The following is a 22,718-nucleotide window of genomic DNA, read 5'->3' as shown; positions in this document are numbered from 1 at the left end:
TTTTTAAAATTTTGACCATAGTTATTTCTACATATTTTTTTTTGTTTGCATAGAAAAGTAACCGTAAATACTCAATCAGTGCTCAGTCAATTTTACACCTTTCTGGATCTAATTTACAGAGATGATGATTTCCAGGATCAATAATAGATAAGAGACAGGAAAAGATATCATGTCAAGAGGAACTCAGGGAGTTTAAAGATTGTTTAATGTCAGTCTATAAAATGGAAAATGAAACAGTGTTTCAGTTTAACCTCACCATGTATGTGAACATTGGATATTGTCGATATCCAGCCTTTGTGGTGTGCTTCCTGTTGTTTGCCATTATTGTCTCTACTAATCTTGTGATAATACTGGTAATATCACGGGAAAGAACACTACATGAGCCCATGTATGTATTTATTGCATTTTTGTCAGTCAACTCTCTGTATGGCTCTACTGGTTTCTTCCCCAGATTCCTCATGGACCTTCTGTCTGATACACATTTGATCTCACGTCCTGCTTGTTTTACTCAGATTTATATCATTTACACATACGCTTTCCATGAAATGAGCATCCTGGCCATTATGGCCTATGATAGATATGTCGCTGTGTGTGAACCCTTGCACTATCACAACAAGATGACTTCTAGAACAGTCTGTAAGTTGGCAGCCTTTGCCTGGATATGTCCAACCTTTTGTATTGCATTATGCCTTTATCTGGCCATCAAGCTTCCTTTGTGTGGCAACAACATTGAAAAAATATACTGTGCCATCTGGAATATTGCTAAACTGTCATGTGTTACCACTGTTGTCAACAATATTGTTGGCTTGGTTGTAACTGTAACTGAACTAATTTTACCCCTGATCTATGGCTTGTATACTTACTTTCAAATACTTATACTTGTGTGCAGGAAAATCTCATCTGAATTCAGAAGCAAAGTCTTCCAAACATGTTTACCACATACCATTTCATTTGTCACTTATTCTGTTTCTGTTTTTTGCGATATTGCCTTAAGTCGTGTTAATCTTGAAAAGCTAAGCCCACTTTATTCTGTAATTGTATCACTGGAGTTTGTAATGATTCCTCCACTTCTAAATCCTCTTGTGTATGGCCTGAAATTACCAGAAATTAGAAAAAACATTTTCAAGATGTTGTCATGTTTAAAATCTTCCCCTTAATCATTCCTACAGACACTTACAATACATAAAAGATCAGAAATGTTTGTAATGAACATAGTCACATATGACATCTTTGAATTATTTTTTGTAACCAGTAAGGTCTGTCTGGATCAGGGTCAAACCAAAAAACAGTAAATTTAATTTTAAATTGCCATGCTCCAGGTGCAGTATGTCAATAGTGAGCAAAAGACCAGCCTATGATGCAGTCAGCAGTATGTAGAATATATTGCATATAAGTTTAATGCCTCAATATACTTATTAAATGTCACTGAAATGATGCTACTAAGAGATTGGACTTAGCAACTAATTCTTAAAGAAGACTAGAATGATTTTCAGGTCTTCTGGTGACTTTCTACTTTACAAGTGAAAAAAATGTTCTATACACTTTCTCACCTTATCCAGAATATCAAAGTATAAAATGTGTCATTTCATGAAGTAGCTTTGCCTAATGTTTAACTCTGACCATTGTTTCCTTCAGTTATAACATTTGCTTGATAAAGTATCTACTGTTATTTTATATGATGTCTGATAGAGTAAGAAATATGCAGTCAGAGAAATATTCCGTTTACAAGACAACAGTTTACCCTTTATTTGGACATAAATCATTCTGTGAGCGCACAGAAAAATTGTATTTATGGACAGTTGTGGTAAATTATTGTAGCCTACTACACTACTACAGACACATTTGTAACTTTAAAATGACTACTGTAATGCAAAGTTCTCTGGCTGTATGTCTTTCTGTGCTATCTTGTTCAAAACACTTTAGTATAAATACTAATGGTTGACACCTGAACAATAATCTTAGTTTTGCTGCATATCCTTCATATTGACTGGTTTGGATTTTGGAGTACTCCTCAAATATTAAAATATACTGCTCTGAGTAAGTAATACAGAGACACCAAGGTTATAGTCATTCAAAACCTCATATGTTTTCACTGCAGTGTGTTTGCAGTGCCCTGTTCAAACATGAGTAACCCTGAGTAAACATTACGTACAGTTTGCTATAATTTAAACATCTTTATAAACACTTATTTCAAATCTGTTAGCAGGCCCTTGCAGTCACAACCATATATTGTCTTTAGTTTTATCAGCAAAAAATATTGTAAAGTGAGCTTCATTAAAACACAATATAACTGACCATAGAGAGGGGAGACAGGAGGTTTAACAGTATATCACTGCACAGTCTACTTTAAATCAATTCTCCCAAATTACTATCCTAGTCTACATTTTCAGTCACCCTGTGTCATTTCAAAGAAACAGCTGCATTCAGCTGATTGTCAAGGAGGATGGCAAAGGTACAAAGTGTAGTGCTGTCACACCAAAGGCTTAGGTTCAGTTGTAGCTTGAGCTTTGCACTGTCAGTAAGCCTGGGATAAATTTTTATGTTTTGTTTTCTCCTAACATCATTATTTTTATTCAGGTAACTGAACAGAGTCACGTAGACTGACACAGATATAATGACTGCTTCCACCTTTTGTTAAAGTCTGCAAGCGGAGTTCCTACTAAATTTGTCTGCTATTGGACCTTTGGCTGAACACCACATACAATAGAGAGGTGAATTTTACAGGCAGAAGCATGGATATGCCATGGGCTCCCCTGTATCAACCATCATTGCCAATCTGTACATGGAAGAAGTGGAAAAGAAAGCTCTCAGCTTCTTCACATGGATGGCACCGACCCATTGGTTCAGATATGTGGATGGCACTTGGGAGAAAAGCAAGAGCCACGAAGTTCAAGCCTTCACAGATCACATCAATGCAGTAGACGCAAACATCAAATTCACCAGAGAGGACACCAAAAAGAACAGGCGAGCCTTTTTGGACTGTGAGGTTGTCATTGTGTTTGATGGTAACTTAGAGATAGAAGTCTACAGGAAATCCACACACACAGACCAATACCTTCTTTTTGACTCCCATCATCCACTGCAACACAAACTAGGAGTCATCAGGACTTCATGCCACAGAGCAAAGAACATCCCTACCTCCATGGAGGCCAAGAGTAAGGAGGTCACACATTTGAAGACAGCCCTCAAAAACTGTGGCTACCCTAAGTGGACTTTTAACAAGGCAACATCCACATTAAGCAAAAAACAAGGGACACAGCTGAGTCTCGAGATCCACAGAGCTGTACCCCGTCTAGGTCATCACTGTCGTCATCTGAGCCCTGGGCCAATAAGGGCATCAGAACTTTCGGGTCATGTTTCTCTATAGTAGACGATATAAGCCTAACTGTGAGGGAACGCAGGCATGGAATGAAGCAGCACCCACAGGTGACTAAGACCCCCACAAACACAGCAATAGAAACTAATACAGAACCAAACACACAACAATCATTACAGTCAGGGTCGTAAGGACACCCAATACCTTCCCAAATCCTCCGCTTTAAGTCCCCAATTGTTAACTAAACTATCTAATAATGGCTAAGCATACACAATAAACTAAATAAATCAAAGGCTAAAACTACCCCTCAAAATCACAACCAACAATCCCTTGAGGCTGCCTCCCTCTGCGCTCTAATTCGTCGGCTGGAGGCTTGGCACACCTCTTGTTGGAGAGGTGCGCTCTTTTTCACCCCCTCCCTCTCGGACGGCTTCTTCTTTCTTCAGACTGAGGGAGGACTACCTCAGTACCTGACTCGCTCTCCGGGGATTATTCTGCCCCTTTCTGAGGAGGGTCCTTCTCTGCCTCAGCCGAGACAGAGGTATGTGGTAGCAGGTCCTCCTGGACCTTGGTCAAAGATCTGGATGGCGGTTCTCGTGGTGCACACTGCGACCAGTGGTACCAGGTGTCCCCTTTCCCCTTTAACCTCACTGCGTGGGATGTTCTTTCTGTCACCTGGTAGGGTCCTGTCCACCGTGGCTCTGACCACTTCCTCTTGATCACCTTCAGCAGCACCCAGTCGGCGTCGGGTGGAGTTTGTGTTCCGTCGCCGTGCTGGTCCGCCACCCGATGTGAGAAAGCTGAAACGAGAGCTTGTAGAAAGTTAAAATATGCTTTGGCTGACAGACCCTCACTCTCTACAATGGTTACTGGGGTAGTGGTGTGGGGCCCTGGAAAGGGTCTCCCTGTTTGAAGTTCGAAAGGGGTAAACCCAGTGGATTGGTTAACAGAACAGTGAATGGACATGAGTGCCAATGGCAATGCATCAACCCAGTTCAATTTAGTCTGTGCACAGATTTTTGCCAATTTAGTTTTTACAGTTTGATTCATCCTTTCCACCTTTCCTTGAGACTGTGGATGATACACCGTTCCACACCCATGTTTCAACCCCATCATGGCCTCCACCTTCTGCAAATCCTGATTCTTGAAATGTGTCCCATTATCTGACCTAATTTTCTCTGGGAAACCATGGTTGGGGATATGATAATTTATCAAACATTTAACAACCGTTTTACCGTCTTCCCTTTTGGCGGACCACGCTTCTGGCCACCCTGAATACGCATCCACACACATCAGTACGTACCTGTACCCTTGAACGGTGGTGCCCATATCTGTGAAATCAATTACAATCTCTCGTCCAGGCCTGGTAATGAGTGGATACCTACCGATCTCTGGTTTCACTGTCGGTCTGGTGTTGTACTTGGTACAAATGTCACATTCCCTGACCAGCTCTTTAGCTATATCTTTGAGATATGGATGCCACCATTACTCTAAGTTCTTCAACATTTGGGCTGTACCAACATGCCCCACCCCGTGAGCTTCCAAGAGGGCTGTCCTCCTAATTCCGGGAGGAAGTATGGGAAGACCATCTGGCCCCCTCCACAATCCTTGTACCTCAGTAGCCCCTCTCTCTTTCCATAGACTTCTCTCCTGGGGGATGCCCCCTTTTGCAGTCTCTTGAGTTCCTCCAAGTTAGGTCTCTTGTGTCACATCCAGCAGCATTAATTTAACTTGGAGACAGACAACAAAGGCTGAGCAGGATTCTGGAGGAACCACATATCTCATATACACATGAAGGTATTAACATGGCAGACAGGATTTGGACGGGACAGGCCCACAGGTGCGAGGAAAAAGTCCTGAAAGAGGAAAAAGTGTGCCCAGATCTGCAGGCCACGCCACTGCAGGACGCACGTGACCTTTATACGGATGGCTGCTGTTTCAGAGATGAGAAAGAGGGGTTGAATGCTGCTTATGCGGTGGTGGAAGACACAGGAGGGGAGTTGCAGGTAAGGGTGGCAGAAAGGCTGGAACAGTCGGCACAGAGGGCAGAAGTGATGGCCGTGCTGGCAGCTCTGAAATTGGGCAAGGGCCAAAAAGTGAGCATCTACACAAACTCAGCATATGCGACAGGAGCCGTACATGTTGAATTAGGACAGTGGTTTAGAGCAGGGTTCCTAACAGCGTCTAATCAGCCCATCAAACATGAGAAAGAGATGAGAGAACTAGCAGATGCCCTGTTGGAACCGCTAGCTGTGGCAGTGATCAAGTGCAAGGGACACGATCAGTCCAACAGCCCTACGGCAAAAGGAAACCGGGCTGTAGACCAAGCAGCCAAGGAAGCAGTGGGATACCAAGTTAAATTAATGCTGCTGGAGGTGACACAAGAGATTAAAGAAAGACCGAACTTGGAGGAACTCAAGAGACTGCAAAAGGGGGGATCCCCCCAGGAGAGAAGTCTTTGGAAAGAGAGAGGGGCTACTGAGGTAGAAGGATTGTGGGGAGGGCCGGATGGTCGTCCCATACTTCCTCCCAGAATTAGGAAGACAGCCCTCTTGGAAGCTCACGGGGTGGGGCATGTTGGGATACCCCAGATGTTGAAGAACCTAGAGCATTGGTGGCATCCATATCTCAAAGATATGGCCAAATAGCTGGTCAGGGAATGTGACATCTGCACTAAGTACAACACCAGACCGACAGTGAAACCAGAGATCGGTAGGTATCCACTCGTCACCAGGCCTGGACGAGAGATTGTCATTGATTTCACAGACATGGGCACCACCGTTCAAGGGTACAGGTACGTACTGATGTGTGTGAATACGTATTCAGGGTGGTCAGAAGCGTGGCCCGCCAAGAGGGAAGACAGTAACACGGTTATTAAATGCCTGATAAATTATTACATCCCCAACCATGGCTTCCCAGAGAAAATTAGGTCAGATAATGGGACACATTTCAAGAACAGGATTTGCAGAGGGTGGAGGCCATGATGGGCTTGAAACATGGGTGTGGAACGGTGTATCATCCACAGTCTCAAGGAAAGGTGGAAAGGATGAATCAAACTGTAAAAACCAAATTGGCAAAAATCTGTACACAGACCAAATTGAACTGGGTTGATGCATTGCCATTGGCACTCATGTCCATACGCTGTTCTGTTAACCAATCCACTGGGTTTACCCCTTTTGAACTCCAAACAGGGAGAACTTTTCCAGGGCCCCACACCACTACCCCAGTAACCATTGTAGAGAATGAGGGTCTGTCAGCTAAAGCATATTTTAACTTTCTGCAAGCTCTCGTTTCAGCTTTCTCACATCGGGTGGCGGACCAGCACGGTGACGGAACACAAACTCCACCCGATGTCGACTGGGTGCTGCTGAAGGTCATTAAAAGGAAGTGGTCAGAGCCACGGTGGACAGGACCCTACCAGGTGACAGAAAGAACATCCCACGCAGTGAGGTTAAAGGGGAAAGGGGATACCTGGTACCACTGGTTGCAGTGTGCACCAGGAGAACCGCCATCCAGATCTTTGACCAAGGTCCAGGAGGACCTGCTATCACATACCTCTGTCTCGGCTGAGGCAGAGAAGGACCCTCCTCACGAAGGGGCAGAATAATCCCAGAGGTTTGGGTCTAGGTACTGAGGTAGTCCACCCTCAGTCCGAAGATAAGAGGAACAGCGGCCGACACGGGCCTAAAGGGAGGGGGTGAAAGCAGCACCCCTCTCCAGCAAGAGGTGTGCCAAGCCTCCAGCCGACGAATTAGAGCGCAGAGGGAGGCAACGTTGAGGGATTGTTGGTTGTGATTTTGAGTGGTAGTTGTAGCCGTTGATTTATTTTAGTTTATTGTGTAGGCTTAGCCATTGTTAGATAGTTTATTTAACAACTGGGGAGTTAAAACGGAGATGTTTGGAGTTGGGAAGGTATTGGGGGTCATTACGACCCTGACTGTAATGATTGTTGTTTTATGTTTGGTCAGTGGAAAAACCTCATTATGTCTGTATTAGTTTCTATTGCTGTGCTTGTAGGGATCCTGGTCACCTGTGGGTGCTGCTTCATTCCATGCCTGCGTTCCCTCGCAGTTAGACTCATATCGTCTACTATAGAGAAACACAACCCGAAAGTTCTGATGCCCTTATTGGCCCAGGGCTCAGATGACGACAGTGATGACTCAGACGGGGTACAGCTCCAAGAGATGTGATCTCCTAAAGGAGATCAAGAGAGGGATAGCAAAAATTCTAATTTGTTTGGATGGGCTCTTAGGAGAGCCCAAAAGGGGGACTTGTGGAAATGCAGACGCACCTATGGGGACTTCATATAAGATAAAGGAAGTAACTGGCCTTAGCTTGCTTAGGGACCACCGCCCAGAACACATAAAAGACAACAAGGGAATAACAACTCCATATATGGTAATAGACTAAATTCCTTTTGGTGGAAAAGTACTGGTATGGTGGTCACCAGCTATATACATGGTATAGTTTCCACCTATAGTTCAGATCTCTCTGCCTGCGTGTGTGAGTTGAACTCTGGAGACGTCTCTGTATTTTTACAATAAACCAGTGTGCCGATTTTTAACTTTCGCTCCGTCTTCTTTTAACCCTCCATTAACGAACCCGGGTGAAAGTCACAAGGTCTGACTTTTCAACAGTTGGCTATGGTTACTTATAGAGGTATAAGTAATTGATCCCTTTATTATATCAAACTTTTGGTGCGATAGAATCCAAGTTTCCATGTTCCTTAGAAAATGCAAGCTGGGCTAAGGACTTTTCTAATTTCCTGATGTTAGTACTTTTCCCACGAGATTCACAGGTTGTGTACTGCATTTAGAATAACCATCAAACCCTTTCAGGATGACGTTGACAAAGTTATTGGACACACTGTTAAGCAAACATGTGGCTAAAAAAAAAACAACAAAAAAACCTCACACTCAGAAAATGCAATGCCAAAGGTGTCGTTATTCCACTGAGCATTTATTTGTCTCAATGGCAGTGAAGTCAGCCAATCCCTGAATTGCAATGTATTCTTCCTGCTGTTAACTCCACCATAAAATATAATGAATGTCAGACTACTGTAATACAATGCAGCAGCAGTGCTCCAGTGACATATATTGAAAACTTCCTTGTAAGTGGTGGGTATCTAATATTTTTACCTTAAAAGAAAAGATAGTAAGCTTTCATAATTTGTCATTAACAATTGGTCACATTTATGTTGTTTCTTTGTTTAGGAAGTAACCTGTAAATAATTACTGTCAGTGACCAGTCTTCAGTTTTACAACTTTTGGTACATCAGTTCAAGAAGAGTTGTTTTCCAGATTTACAGAAAGAGTAACTAAAAACATCACATGAAAAACAATCTATTTTTTTAAGGATTGTTTGACCTGAGTGTATAAAATGGAAAATGAAACTGTGTTTAAGTTTAACCTCACCATGTATGTGAACATTGGATATTATCGCTATCCAGCCTTTGTGGTGTGCTTCCTGTTGTTTGCCATTATTGTCTCTGCTAATCTTGTGATAATACTGGTAATATCACGGGAAAGAACACTACATGAGCCCATGTATGTATTTATTGCATTTTTGTCAGTCAACTCTCTGTATGGCTCTACTGGTTTCTTCCCCAGATTCCTCATGGACCTTCTGTCTGATACACATTTGATCTCACGTCCTGCTTGTTTTACTCAGATTTATATCATTTACACATACGCTTTCCATGAAATGAGCATCCTGGCCATTATGGCCTATGATAGATATGTCGCTGTGTGTGAACCCTTGCACTATCACAACAAGATGACTTCTAGAACAGTCTGTAAATTGGCAGCCTTTGCCTGTATCTGTCCAACCTTTTCTGTTGGATTATGCCTTTATCTGGCCATCAGGCTTCCTTTGTGTGGCAACAACATTGAAAAAATATACTGTGCCATGTGGAGCGTAGCTAAACTGTCATGTGTTACCACTATTGTTAACAATATTGTTGGCTTGATTGTAACTGCAACTGAAGTCATTTTACCCCTGATCTATGTCTTATATACTTACTTTCGAATTATACTTGTGTGCAGGAAAAGCTCCTCCGCATTCAGAAGCAAAGTCTTCCAAACATGTTTACCACATACCATGACATTTGTCATTTATTTTGTGTCTGTTTTTTGTGATATTTTCTTAAGTCGTGTTAATCTTGAAAAGCTAAACCCACTTTATTCTGTAATTGTATCACTGGAGTTTGTAATGATTCCTCCACTGCTAAATCCTCTTGTGTATGGCCTGAAATTACCAGAAATTAGAAAAAACATTTTCAAGATGTTGTCATGTTTAAAATCTTCCCCTTAATCTGTTTTCTTTGATATATAATACCACACATTTGCACTAAATAGTCAGATTGTAGCATCTGTGAATTGTTTTCAAGTTGTTTTTCTAAAGCAGTGAGTACCAAAATAAAAGTTAACTAAAGTGCAGTGCCCTGGGTGCAATTGTCACAACAAGAGTTTGATGAACATATTGTCTGACCTAGGTCGGTATATTAGGTTAGGACAGCAATGCAAGGCTTCATTACATTTATTAAAATCTTACTGAAATGTTGGTAGTTACAGATGTGATGATGTCACTGACAAAATAATGAAAAGGCTACAATGATTTTTTTTAACTTTCCATAAATATATGTATTTTTACATATATGCATACACATACACACACACACATATATATGTATGTATGTATGGAGAGCGAGATAGATAAATAGATAGACAGAGATATAGATATACCTGCCAACCCAAAGGTTTGATCCACTATTAAAGAACAAGGCAATTACAAGTATTTATTAATACATATTTCTTAAAATGGTTGTAGGTGAAAAGTAAATATAAACACACACACACACTTGGTATCACACTATTGTGTGACATCCTTGTTGCATAAAGATGTTTTTCAATAGTAAGAAGTCAAAAAAGGTACTATATGTTGGAATAGATTATCAGTCTTATATTAAGAAAAGGAAAAAATTGGACTCAACTAAAACAGTTGATGGTAATTGTCTAGCTAACTATCGATTACTAACTGATACAATGTGCTAGTTAGGAGGGTCTCAGTCTTAAGACTGTGACTAAAACATAAGAGATCGCTAGTGTCACACATATGTGAGACATGGGACCCAGATGCAGTCAGAGCATAGACACCAGGTAACACACAATGCACACTTTATTAGGGAACAGGAGGGTGAAGGCACATATAAGGAGAAACAACATTTAGGTCACTACAACACAGACAGTGATTATACCACTAACCCAACATAGTCCGAGGGTTTAGAATCTAAAATCCAACACATATTTGTGATAGCAGAGAATCAGTGCTGGAAGACAGACATGAAGGAGACAAACTGCAAACATGAATACAAGAAGAATCAGCAACTGAGGACACAGTGAGAGGTGGTAGCTGTGGCTCAGGCTGTGGGACAAGGCCAGCAGTAAGCCTCAGGCTTGATGGAGGAACAGACCATTAAGCTTGAAGAAAACTGGGATATTATCATCTCTGGATAGACAGTTGAATCCCAGAATAGGAAGAACACTGGCACTCCCGCTGTCTTGAGTTCCTGGCAGGTGAGAAGATGTCAGACCCCAATAATCATTTGGGGCTGAGGCTTAGCACCTCCTGTGCTAGGACACTGAGTCTCTTGCTTTGGCCAAGCAGGCCAAAGTTCTGTCCTGGTATTTCTTGTCAACACCTCCACCCCAAGGGAGCAGGGTGCAGATGGCCTGCAGATGGCCTGGGCCTTTAACTCTTCCTGGATAGCCTGGACCTCTGCTCGTGTCAGAGGCTGGAGCTCTGGAGAAAGTCAGAAGGCTGGGAGTCTGGGGCTGGAACTGGCTGTGGTACTGTAGCAGATGCCTGTAGGGAATGAGCAGCTGTGGAGCAGGCTAGACACCCAGCTGGAAACCAGCCTGTGGAGCTGAGCAGGCCAATTTTGTTAACTGAGGAGCTAACTGAGAAGGTAGTTGGGGCACCTTAAGTGTCTGTAGGTGCCATAACCTGAAGCAAATCTTTGTAGTCGAGGCCACAAACTAGACCATGCCAGTGTATTCCCGCATTAGCCATGGTTGTTCTGCATATAGCTGCTTGATGCGGGAACACATGGCTATACACTCATTGTGGTTAGTAGTGGTCGTGACCGTATTGTTTACCGAATTCACCACAGCCAAAAGAGCTGTCAACTCTCTGGCTCTGGTTGCTGGGTCCATTACATGCTAGTTTGTTGTGTCACAAATATATGCAGTCAGCGTGCAGAGACGCCACATAACACACAACACATAATTTATTGATGAACAGAATTGTGAGGACAAACAAAGAGACACCACAGAGCCACAGATGTACCTTTGTTCTTGTTTTGTGCAAGTTGCAACTATTTTGTTCCATGCAACAGAAACACTCAGTCTAGTGGAGCCCTTACGAGTAATTAACCGTGATGTGTTAAAGCACGGTTAATCTTGAAATAAGGTAATCACTGCATCCCTTCCCTGGTAGTACAAGATGAATTTCCCTCTTTTTGTAATGCCTACATTGTGTTGGCTATGTACTCATAGAGATATAAGTAATTGGTCCCTTTATTATAGCAAACTTTTTCGGGGACCCATAGAATCCAAGTTTGTATGCCCCTCAGAAAATGCAAGCTGGGCTAAGCACTTTTCTAATTTCATGATGTTAGTACTTTTCCCACTAGATTGTACATTAACCTGTTATTTGGTGGAACCCTACCAATGGGGTTGAAACAGAAGGTAAGCCCAGACAATGAGAGAATGGTTAGAGTAGACAGCCAAAGGAAGAGAAGGGTACTGTGCAGAAATCCAAAATAAACTGGACCAGGGTTAGTGATAGGGGTATATGAGCAAAAGTTAACTTAGGTTTGGTAGTTGCTCTGGAAGGGTTGAAAAGGACTAAAGAATTATAGGTCAAGAACTTAGATACGGAGCTTCCATAGGAATGGTCACTCATTTCCTGGCACCTTCCATTTTGTATATTGGTAACATCCAGCATTTCAAGTGGTAGACAAGGTTTATTTCAGTATGTTTACACATTCATTAACTAGACTACTGTTGAAGGAAATTTTTGTCATCTGATTGTTTTAGATAATTGTAAGTGATAAACAGGTTGTGTACTACATTTTGAAAAAACTTCAAACCCTTTCAGGATGACGTCGACAAAAGTTATTGGACACACTGTTAAGCAAAAATGTGGCTCAAAAAAAAACAACAAAAAAACCTCACACTCAGAAAATGCAATGTCAAAGGTGTCGTTATTCCACTGAGCATTTATTTGTCTCAATGGCAGTGAAGTCAGCCAATCCCTGAATTGCAATGTATTCTTCCTGCTGTTAACTCCACCATAAAATATAATGAATATCAGACTACTGTAATCAATGCAGCAGCAGTGCTCCAGTGACATGTATTGAAAACTTCCTTGTAAGTGGTGGGTATCTAATATTTTCACCTTAAAAGAAAAGATAGTAAGCTTTCATAATTTGTCATTAACAACTGGTCACATTTATGTTGTTTCTTTGTTTAGGAAGTAACCTGTAAATAATTACTGTCAGTGACCAGTCTTCAGTTTTACAACTTTTGGTACATCAGTTCAAGAAGAGATGTTTTCCAGATTTACAGAAAGAGTAACTAAAAACATCACATGAAGAACAATCTATTTTTTTAAGGATTGTTTGACCTGAGTGTATAAAATGGAAAATGAAACTGTGTTTAAGTTTAACCTCACCATGTATGTGAACATTGGATATTATCGCTATCCAGCCTTTGTGGTGTGCTTCCTGTTGTTTGCCATTATTGTCTCTGCTAATCTTGTGATAATACTGGTAATATCACGGGAAAGAACACTACATGAGCCCATGTATGTATTTATTGCATTTTTGTCAGTCAACTCTCTGTATGGCTCTACTGGTTTCTTCCCCAGATTCCTCATGGACCTTCTGTCTGATACACATTTGATCTCACGTCCTGCTTGTTTTACTCAGATTTATATCATTTACACATATGCTTTCCATGAAATGAGCATCCTGGCCATTATGGCCTATGATAGATATGTCGCTGTGTGTGACCCCTTGCACTATCACAACAAGATGACTTCTAGAACAGTCTGTAAATTGGCAGCCTTTGCCTGGATATGTCCAACCTTTTCTGTTGGATTATGCCTTTATCTGGCCATCAAGCTTCCTTTGTGTGGCAACAACATTGAAAAAATATACTGTGCCAACTGGAATATTGCTAAACTGTCATGTGTTACCACTGTTGTCAACAATATTGTTGGCTTGGTTGTAACTGTAACTGAAATCATTTTACCCCTGATCTATGTCTTATATACTTACTTTCGAATTATACTTGTGTGCAGGAAAAGCTCCTCCACATTCAGAAGCAAAGTCTTCCAAACATGTTTACCACATACCATTTCATTTGTCAGTTATTCTATGTCTGTTTTTTGTGATATTTTTTTAAGTCGCATTGATGTTGAAAGGCTAAGCCCACTTTGTTCTGTAATTATATCACTGGAATTTGTAATGATTCCTCCACTTCTAAATCCTCTTGTGTATGGCCTGAAATTACCAGAAATTAGAAAAAATATTTTTAAGATGATGTCATGTTTAAAATCCTCCCCTTAATCTGTTTTCATTTATATAAAATATCACACATTTGTACTAAATATAGTCAGATTATAACAATTGTGAATTGTTTTTCTTTTAAAGCAGCAAGTGAGTACCAAAATAAAAGTTAACTAAAATGCAGTGCCCTGGGTGCAATTGTCACAACAGGAGTTTAATGAACATATTGTCCGATCTAGGTCTGTATAGTAGGTTAGGACAGCATTACAAGGCTTCATTACATTTATTAAAATCTTACTGAAATGATGCTACTAACAGATTTGACTTAGTCACTGACATTTATTGAAAACATGACATTGATTATATATGACTTTCCATGTTTAAGGTAAAAAGATGCTGTATCTAATTTAATTCCATATCCAACATATTAAAGTGTAACATGGATCATGAAAACGTTTTGCATAATGTTTCATAAATCTGACCACTGATCCTATCAGTTTTAATAACATTTCCTTTGACTAATGTTGTTTTGGACAATGATTTAAGAAATATTTCAGACTGTCACAGATTGTGGACAATATAACACTTTAGCTTGATTATCTAGTTTGGAGATACAAAACGAAATGGAAACACATACATAAACTGCATTTATGCACAACTCCATTAAATTTATGTAGCTACACTATTGCAGCCACATTTGTATCTTTCAGATGACTACTTTAATGCTATGTTCCAGTGGCCCACAACCCTTTGGGACCACCAGGACATTTCCCAGTAGCCTCAGAGTCTTTTGACCTACTGTGAACAATCCACTTGACCAGGGATAACATGGAACAGGATAAGCTGACAGTCCTCTTAGAATCCTTGTGTAAGGGGTGACTTAAGCTGAATACAGCTAATAGATGTTAGACTAACTATAATTTAATAGTAGGCCAGTATCAGAGAGCTCCAAGCACGGCCGCAGAGCCTGCAAAAATGAGTGATAGCACAGAAACAACACACAGACCATCGAATAGGATAGTAAATATTAAATGTATTAAACACAATAAATAAATAGAAATTTACAGTCCCTAGATATCTAAACTGGCTTCCTACAGAACACAGACGTACATTAAATGGGCCCAAAATAAATAAAATTGAAAAAATTGAAGTCCCTTTCCAAGGTCTTCTCAAGCAATTAAATAGAGGAAAAGATTTGTTTCTCAATATGCATTCCCCATTTAGGGAAAGAAGCTGAATGTCTCTTGTGTGCCAATTTTACCCAGTTGTTATAGCCTTATCTGTGTTAGGACTGAAGGAATAGGTAGATTATGTTCTCTGAGGATGGGTCCTGCGGCTCGCCACACTGTGTTGCTGGTCCCTCCACAGTCAGTCCATCTGGGTTGGCTCACAACTAAACCCACAGGGTTTAGATCTCAACTAATCCGGTCCTGGTCAAAAAACCAATCAGAACTCATAATGAGAAGTTCCGCTAACAAGTGATGCTCATCAAACTCAATTTTGACAGAGTTTGGACCTGGGAGTTCTCAGTGGGTTAATTCCATGCTCTTCAGGTCAACTCTCCAACCCGAAAAGAAAACAGGAAATAAAACTTCCCATAGTGCAGGAGAATTACATACTCAACTTCACACAGATGCAGGCTCAGTAACCACATGCTTTGTGGTTTACACCCCCCCATCCCCCCTTGCAAAAATGAGCTGAAGTCCGGCTAGTACCACATTGAAGTTGACAAGGCTGCTTTCCTGCATGCACACCTGTTGCACATTTTGACTTTCTTCTCAATGTCTGAGGCCATTCTTGGCCAATAGAATCTAGCTCTGACCAAATCCAACGTGCGGTTTTTCCCCATATGACCCACGCTATCATGCAGGCTTGTGAAGACTGCTTCGCAAAGGTCTTCAGGTAAGACTAGTTGGTACTGTGTATCTCCCTCTTCTTGGCATGTCCTATAGAGGATACCGTTTCGCAGTTGACCTGCCTGTTCAATTCTCTCAACAAAAGAGGCAGGTCTGAAAGCTCTGTTCTCAATGTGGGCGGTGATTTCTCTCCACACTCAATCTGAGAGATGACATGTTTAATGCACTGGTCAGTTCTCTGTTTATCTCTGAGATCCACCTCTGATAGATGTGGATATATCCATATCCTGTCCCACTCTTTCTGGGATGATTGGTCGTCATGCACATTGCCATTGGGATGACATGATAATGCAGCCGTATCTCCGTTCTACTTCCCAAGCTTAAAGGAGAAAGGAGAAGGTAGACAGAGCCGCTAACCACCTGTACCTGGTTGCATCAACTTTGGCTGAAGTAAGTATGTAGGTGAGAGGGTTCCTATCTGTGACTACTGTGACCTGGTTGCCATGAAAGTCGTCGCTGAGCTTCTGTTACAGACCACTTTAGCACTAAACACTCGAGCTTGTGAGCTGGATAGCGGGATTCACTACATGATAGCCTTATTCTTGCATAGTCAATGACACATAACTGCCCCTCCTGCTCCTGATATAAGACCACTCTGAGGCCAGTGTTACTTGCATCCATGTGAAGGATGTAGGGCAGCTCAGGATTTGCAAAGGCTAGGACAGGGGACACTGTCAATTTGTCTATGATTGTTTCAAATGCCTGTTGGCAGGCAGGGGTCCAATGGCATAGAAACAGTTTTTTTGGGTGGTAAGACTGGCCACTCCTTTCCTTTAACTTAGAATGCTTCCCAGGAGGCGGGTAGCCAGATGTTAAGCCCATCCATCCATTATCTATACCTGCTTATTCCTTAACCAGGATCACAGGGGTCTGCTGGAGCCTATCCCAGCTCTCTTTTGGGTGAAAGGCAGGGGTACACCCTGGGCAGGGCCCACATGTTAAGTTATTCAGGGGTTTCACAATAATTTAATACCCTTTGATGAACTTCCTATAATATCCACAGAACCCAAGAAAGGCTTTAACTTTTTTTAGATGCTGAGTAACTGGCTAGGTCTTTAGCTATATTTTCTCGGTCCGTCTCCATTCCCCGCTCAAAGACCACATGCCTAAATATTGAACTGAAGACTGAAAGAATTTACATTATTCTGAGGACAGCTTAAGACCATATTCCTTTAAATGATTGAGAACCTCTGGGAGTCTGGCTTTATGTTCCTCTAGAGTTTTTGAGAAGACTATCAAGTCATCCAGGAATACAACAACTTTTTTGAGGTTCATGTCTCCTATGCACTTTTCCATTAATCTCTGGAAAGTACTTGGGGCGGTGGTCACTCCTTGGGGCATCTGATTAAACTCCCAGAAATCAAGCAGACACACAAAGGCAGTCTTGGGCTTGTCTGCCTCGTCAACTTCAGTCTGGTACTAGCCAGACTTCAGATCATTTTTGGGGGGGGGGGGGGGGGGTGTAACCCACGAGGCATGTGGCTACTGAGCTTGCCTCTGATTGCCTGCTAGGCTAACCTCTAGTTTGTTAATGTCGGTTATAGATTGGTGATTTTATTGCAAATTGTATGGGATCTTGACAGCTTTTATTGTTGTGCAAACCATTACAAATGCACATTAGTGTTTCTTTTTAAGGCTCCATCAAGGTGTTCCCACTCAGCAAGAACGTTTGACAGTTGAAAACATGACTGCAAGAGATTGTCTTTATTGTGGTACTAAAAGTGGCCATTGTTGCAAACGGGCAGCAAGGCTGAGTGTTGTCTCCATCACATGTGGCTGAAAAACTGCTGTGCAAATGTAATCCCACAGATAATGGTATTCCACTGAGCATTTATTTGTTGAGCCAATCGCTGATTTACCATGTAGTCTTCCTGCTGTTAACACCACCATAAAATATAATGAATATCAACTACTCTCACAAACTGCACCAGCAGTGCTCCAGTCACGCTGATTGAAAACTGTCTTAAACGTGGCAGGTATTCAATATCTTGAGATTGAAATATAACAAGGTTTCATATTTGTATAAAAACATTTGGCCATACTTACTTCATTTCTTGTTTGCTAAAAAATAACCTGTAAATAATTACTCATTTGTCTTTAGTTTTAAAGCTGTAGGTTTACAGATTGCAGAGGAAATGTTTCCTAGATTTACAGAAAAAAAAACTAAAAACCTCCTGTGAAGAACAGCCTGAGGAGTTTTTAAGGATTGTTTGACCTGAGTGTATAAAATGGAAAATGAAACTGTGTTTCAGTTTAACCTCACCATGTATGTGAACATTGGATATTATCGCTATCCAGCCTTTGTGGTGTGCTTCCTGTTGTTTGCCATTATTGTCTCTGCTAATCTTGTGATAATACTGGTAATATCACTGGAGAGAACACTACATGAGCCCATGTATGTATTTATTGCATTTTTGTCCATTAATTCGCTATTTGGCTCTACTGGTTTCTTCCCCAGATTCCTCATGGACCTTCTGTCTGATACACATTTGATCTCACGTCCTGCTTGTTTTACTCAGATTTATATCATTTATACATACGGTTTGTATGAAATGAGCATCCTGGCCATTATGGCCTATGATAGATATGTCGCTGTGTGTGACCCCTTGCACTATCACAACAAGATGACTTCTAGAACAGTCTGTAAATTGGCAGCCTTTGCCTGGATCTGTCCAACCTTTTCTGTTGGATTATGCCTTTATCTGGCCATCAAGCTTCCTTTGTGTGGCAACAACATTGAAAAAATATACTGTGCCATGTGGAATATTGCTAAACTGTCATGTGTTACCACTGTTGTCAACAATATTGTTGGCTTGGTTGTAGCTACAACTGAAGTCATTTTACCCCTGATCTATGTCTTATATACTTACTTTCGAATTATACTTGTGTGCAGGAAAAGCTCCTCCGCATTCAGAAGCAAAGTCTTCCAAACATGTTTACCACATACCATTTCATTTGTCACTTATTCTGTTTCTGTTATTTGTGATGTTGCTTTAAGTCGTATTAATCTTGAAAAGCTAAGCCCACTTTATTCTATAATTGTATCTTTGGAGTTTGTAATGATTCCTCCACTTTTAAATCCTCTTGTGTATGGCTTGAAATTACCAGAAATTAGAAAAAACATTTTAAAGATATTGTCATGTTTAAAATCTTCCCCTTAATCACTCTGAGACATTTACTAAAAATACTACCAGGGTCTGTACATGTTATATTCATATTCATTTTCTGTGAATTAATTCATTTTAAATCAGCAAGCTCTGTCTGAATAAGAGTCTTTCAAAATAAAAATTAACTTAGAACTAAATATAACTTGTAGTGCCTCAGGTGTCGTATGTCAAAATAGAAGTTTAATTAAAATGGGCAGATCCTCGTAAAAACATATTTTCAGTTTGAAAACTAACTTTCAGGAAAATCACCTTACATATTATCAGTTTTAAAACTTTAGTATATTAGCATTGAAATTTAGGCCTTCATCACATGTATTAAAATGTTAATGTAATTATGCTATGAGATTTTATTTCTTAACTGGTCTAGACTAGGACAAGACCAAGATTCTTTTGACTTCCCCCTTTTAAGGTGGAAAAAGTTCAACATAATATGAAAAAAAACACAGATTCAAGAAGGGTGAAATAAGGTTTGTCATAATGTTTTGTGACTCTGCACATTTGTTTTTATAATTATGATAACATTTTCTGTGGACACCTGGTCATGTGCAAAACTAGTAGACAGTGGGCTCTGTGGGTGCAGAGGGGACTCTGCACTCGCTGAACCAATGACCCCACCAGACATGCTCTGATCATCAGTATGTTCAAAGGCCAGGTCATCCAGGCTCTGTGCAGCAGCTGCTAAGACACCTCGTTTAGACACAGTGCGCCGTGGGAGATAATTGATTTTTCATTTGAGCCGATCTGTTTTCATACGTGTATTTTCAGACATCAGAGAAAATCAGAAGGGCATAGTGCTACATTGAGATATTCAGAGTTTGGTAATGGTGGAGTGTTCAACGTATGCATAAAATGTGTATTTTTCTCACGTGTCTCTACACCCCATCATAGGAATCCATTGTGTGATATGGCAGACCTAGGGTGGTCATTAACAATAGCTGTGTCGTTCTGATTGGTACGCCCATCCATTTTTTAAAAAATATTGTATTTTTTCTAAAATTGTACTAATTAGCTGCTGTTTTTCTGTTATGTGTGTTGTACAGGCTGCTGTTGTGTCTGCAACATACGACTCTAGCTTTGTATAAGACAAGAGAAACTGTTCTACCCTGCTATTGAAAAAATTATGCTTTTCATCTAACCCTCTGAGACTAGCACAGATGTTCGATAACAGCTCTGTGATGTTTTGCAGCACAGAGAATGTGTTTTCACCATTAGTCTGTGTTGCTACATCGGTACACCTGTTGCTGCAGACCCTGTAGCTACAACATCTGTAATAGTCTCAGAAGTAGAAGAAGATACAGAAAGGATTGTGTCTGACTCACTAGCTGAAGGAGGAGAGGAAGAAGAATAAGAATTGTTAGCATCACATTCACTATCTAACTGGGGAAGAAGGCTCTGAATCACCAGTGTTAGAATTGTGTGTAAATGTGTCTGGTGCAGGGGGAAGGGGGAAGATGTCAAATAATCATCAATGAATGCCTCAAACTCTGCAGAAATGTGTGTAGCTGCTTCACTACCACCACCACCACCAGTACCCAGTGCAACAGCGTCTGGTGCTGACCCGAACCCTACAGCCCTCAGATCAGCAGGTGGGGTTACACAGGGTGTATGCAAGTGGGAGCTCTCAGACTGTTGTGTCAAACCCTGACTTGACCCACACTCACTTGACACCTTGATATGTAATGGGAGAAAAGATGTCATCCTGCTCACACAGTTGTGCTGCATTCAGATTCTCCAGGAGCTGTGCTAGTCAAAGATAACACAAGTAAACACATCATGCAGTTTTTAAATGAAGGTTTTTATTAAGCGAAAACAAAATCCAAAACTGTCATGCCATTCCTTGTTGTCGTCCACTCTCAGCTCCCCTGTGAACTCCCACCCTTCTGCACGCTACTCCTAGATGGAGAGAGGCAGCTCATCATTTCTCTGCCCCGTAACTATGTGAATTATCTATCAGACCTGTATTGAAATCCGACCTTCTTTCTGCCTTTGGAGATTAAGTTACATATCGGGTGTTTGAATTAAATTCTATAAATCATAATTTGTTGCCAAGCTAATGGGCTCTTGGAACGTTTAGTTATCTGGAATTAAGTCTATAGTGTGGGTTTTTATATCTTATATCATTAGGAATTTCTGTTTGACTACTTGGCAACAGTAGTATATTGACCTTGAACTTGAAGTTAATTTGGATGAAAATATTCATTAGTGGATTTGTGTTATCAGAGTTTTACATTTCTGTATTAATAATTGTCAGACCCGATCCATCGATCACAGCCATTCCCTTTGTGTTTTTGTTTTTAATAAACCATATAAATCGTTGGTGAACCGGTTTTTTGAAGCACTTCATTATTACAGGTGTGAGTGCAATTGGTCTGTAATCATTCAGGTCTTCTGAAGCTGCTTTTTTTCGGGATTGGGATAATGGTAGCTGAGTTTAATGGTAACTTGCGCCAGGGAGATGTTGAAGATCTTTGTAAAGACTTCAGAAAGCTGGTCAGCACAAACTTGGAGTACTTTGCTGGGTACTCCATCCAGTCCAGCAGCCTTCCATGGATTGACATTCCTCAGCATCCTCCTCATCTCTTCCTGTCGGCTCAGTGGCAGTGAGCTGGCATTGGATTAGGGTATGTGGGCAGTTATAGTTGTCCCTTCAGCCTCAAATCTGGCAAATTTAAATCAGTTTCGGTTCAGTTTATTTGTATAGTGCCAAATCACAATACAAATCATCTCAAGGCACTTTACAAAAACAAAAAAACCCAACAAATCCCTTATGAGCAAGCACTTTCTCATTAAAACTCCCTTTAACGGAAGAAAAAACCTCTGTTAGGCCCCAAGCCTTGTTTCCTGTTTTTCTTTTATTTTGGTCACTTTCCTGTGTTCCAGTTCTGCTTGTGTTAGTTCCAGGTAGCTTTGTGTTTCATTGCTCATTAGTTAGATTACATTCACCTGTGTCTTGAGTTCTGTATATATGTCCCCGCTGTTCCTTTGTTCCCTGTCGGAGCATTGATGATGATTTTAGTGTATAGTGTGTAGGTGATATTTACCACAGCCTGTGTTTCGCGTTCCCATCCTTGTTCCAGTTCTTGTCCTGCCTGCCTGCCCGCCAAGCAGCGGAGATTTCTTATGTTTGTACCTGAGCCTGGAAGATCCAGGTAATAAATAAAGTGTGTTGTCCTGCATGTGGGTCCTCACTCCTTTTCTTCATCACGCACCACACTGAGACCATAACAGAATGCTCCGACCACAAATGGACCCAGCAGGCGCGACAAAAGCGGATCGCCTTATCGCTGGATTTCTTAAGACTCTGTCGGGCTTTGTTCGGGACGCCTTGTTACTGGGGTATTTTTGAATTTTGCTTGGCGCTGACCTGGAGATTCGCTTGCCCGCCCAGCTTCATGTCGAGAGAGAGGGCTGACCAGTTGCTCTCCGGGGTGGCCATCATTAGGTCGGTCCTGGAGGATTGCCTGGATCAGGGGACCCCTACCTACGAAGCCTGGGAATTGTGCAGCTCCCGCGCCTTGTTCCAGCCGCCAGATTCCCAGTCCCTGGCGTCCCATCCGCCAGAGTCTCCAGTCCGGCTGCCTCAGCATTGGCGTCCTCGCAGTCCTGAGAGGCAGAAGGCGGAGCCTCAGGTGTCGGACGGTCACGTTCCTGCCGTGGCACCCCTCCGGCTTTCCTCCGTGACTCTCCACACCGCACCACCGACCGTCCTGCCTTCAACACCGGTTACGCAGTCTCTGACGCCAGTG

The 22,718-nt window shown here is 41.4% G+C and overlaps 4 protein-coding genes across 4 annotated transcripts; all 4 read left to right on the top strand.

Moving 5' to 3' along the window:
* Positions 1 to 221: 221 nt before the first annotated feature.
* On the top strand, positions 222 to 1,157 carry LOC113122919 (putative gustatory receptor clone PTE03). The gene has a single exon (XM_026294583.1). The coding sequence runs from the start codon at positions 222 to 224 to the stop codon at positions 1,155 to 1,157; it is 936 nt and encodes a 311-aa protein (XP_026150368.1).
* Positions 1,158 to 8,695: 7,538 nt separating this feature from the next.
* LOC113122915 (putative gustatory receptor clone PTE03) lies at positions 8,696 to 9,628 on the top strand. The gene has a single exon (XM_026294579.1). It carries the CDS (start codon positions 8,696 to 8,698, stop codon positions 9,626 to 9,628), a length of 933 nt encoding a protein of 310 aa, XP_026150364.1.
* Positions 9,629 to 13,016: 3,388 nt separating this feature from the next.
* LOC113122909 (olfactory receptor 142-like) lies at positions 13,017 to 15,590 on the top strand. Its single transcript, XM_026294571.1, has 2 exons — positions 13,017 to 13,924; positions 15,443 to 15,590. Exons 1-2 carry the CDS (start codon positions 13,017 to 13,019, stop codon positions 15,588 to 15,590), a joined length of 1,056 nt encoding a protein of 351 aa, XP_026150356.1.
* Positions 15,591 to 18,033: 2,443 nt separating this feature from the next.
* LOC113122908 (olfactory receptor 142-like) lies at positions 18,034 to 19,654 on the top strand. Its single transcript, XM_026294570.1, has 2 exons — positions 18,034 to 18,941; positions 19,585 to 19,654. Exons 1-2 carry the CDS (start codon positions 18,034 to 18,036, stop codon positions 19,652 to 19,654), a joined length of 978 nt encoding a protein of 325 aa, XP_026150355.1.
* Positions 19,655 to 22,718: the final 3,064 nt, after the last annotated feature.

Source organism: Mastacembelus armatus, chromosome 21, assembly GCF_900324485.2.
Source record: "Mastacembelus armatus chromosome 21, fMasArm1.2, whole genome shotgun sequence".
Lineage (NCBI taxonomy): Eukaryota > Metazoa > Chordata > Actinopteri > Synbranchiformes > Mastacembelidae > Mastacembelus > Mastacembelus armatus.
This window is presented reverse-complemented; position numbering and strand designations above follow the sequence as displayed.

Excerpts from the sequence above, each read along its gene's own strand:
- LOC113122919 (XM_026294583.1), top strand. The coding sequence starts at position 222 with ATGGAAAATGAAACAGTGTTTCAGTTTAACCTCACCATGTATGTGAAC.
- LOC113122915 (XM_026294579.1), top strand. The coding sequence starts at position 8,696 with ATGGAAAATGAAACTGTGTTTAAGTTTAACCTCACCATGTATGTGAAC.
- LOC113122909 (XM_026294571.1), top strand. The coding sequence starts at position 13,017 with ATGGAAAATGAAACTGTGTTTAAGTTTAACCTCACCATGTATGTGAAC. Across the intron at positions 13,925-15,442 it reads AAAAATATTTTTAAGATGAT|GTCAACTCTCCAACCCGAAA; the intron begins GTCATGTTTAAA and ends CATGCTCTTCAG.
- LOC113122908 (XM_026294570.1), top strand. The coding sequence starts at position 18,034 with ATGGAAAATGAAACTGTGTTTCAGTTTAACCTCACCATGTATGTGAAC. Across the intron at positions 18,942-19,584 it reads AAAAACATTTTAAAGATATT|CACCAGACATGCTCTGATCA; the intron begins GTCATGTTTAAA and ends AACCAATGACCC.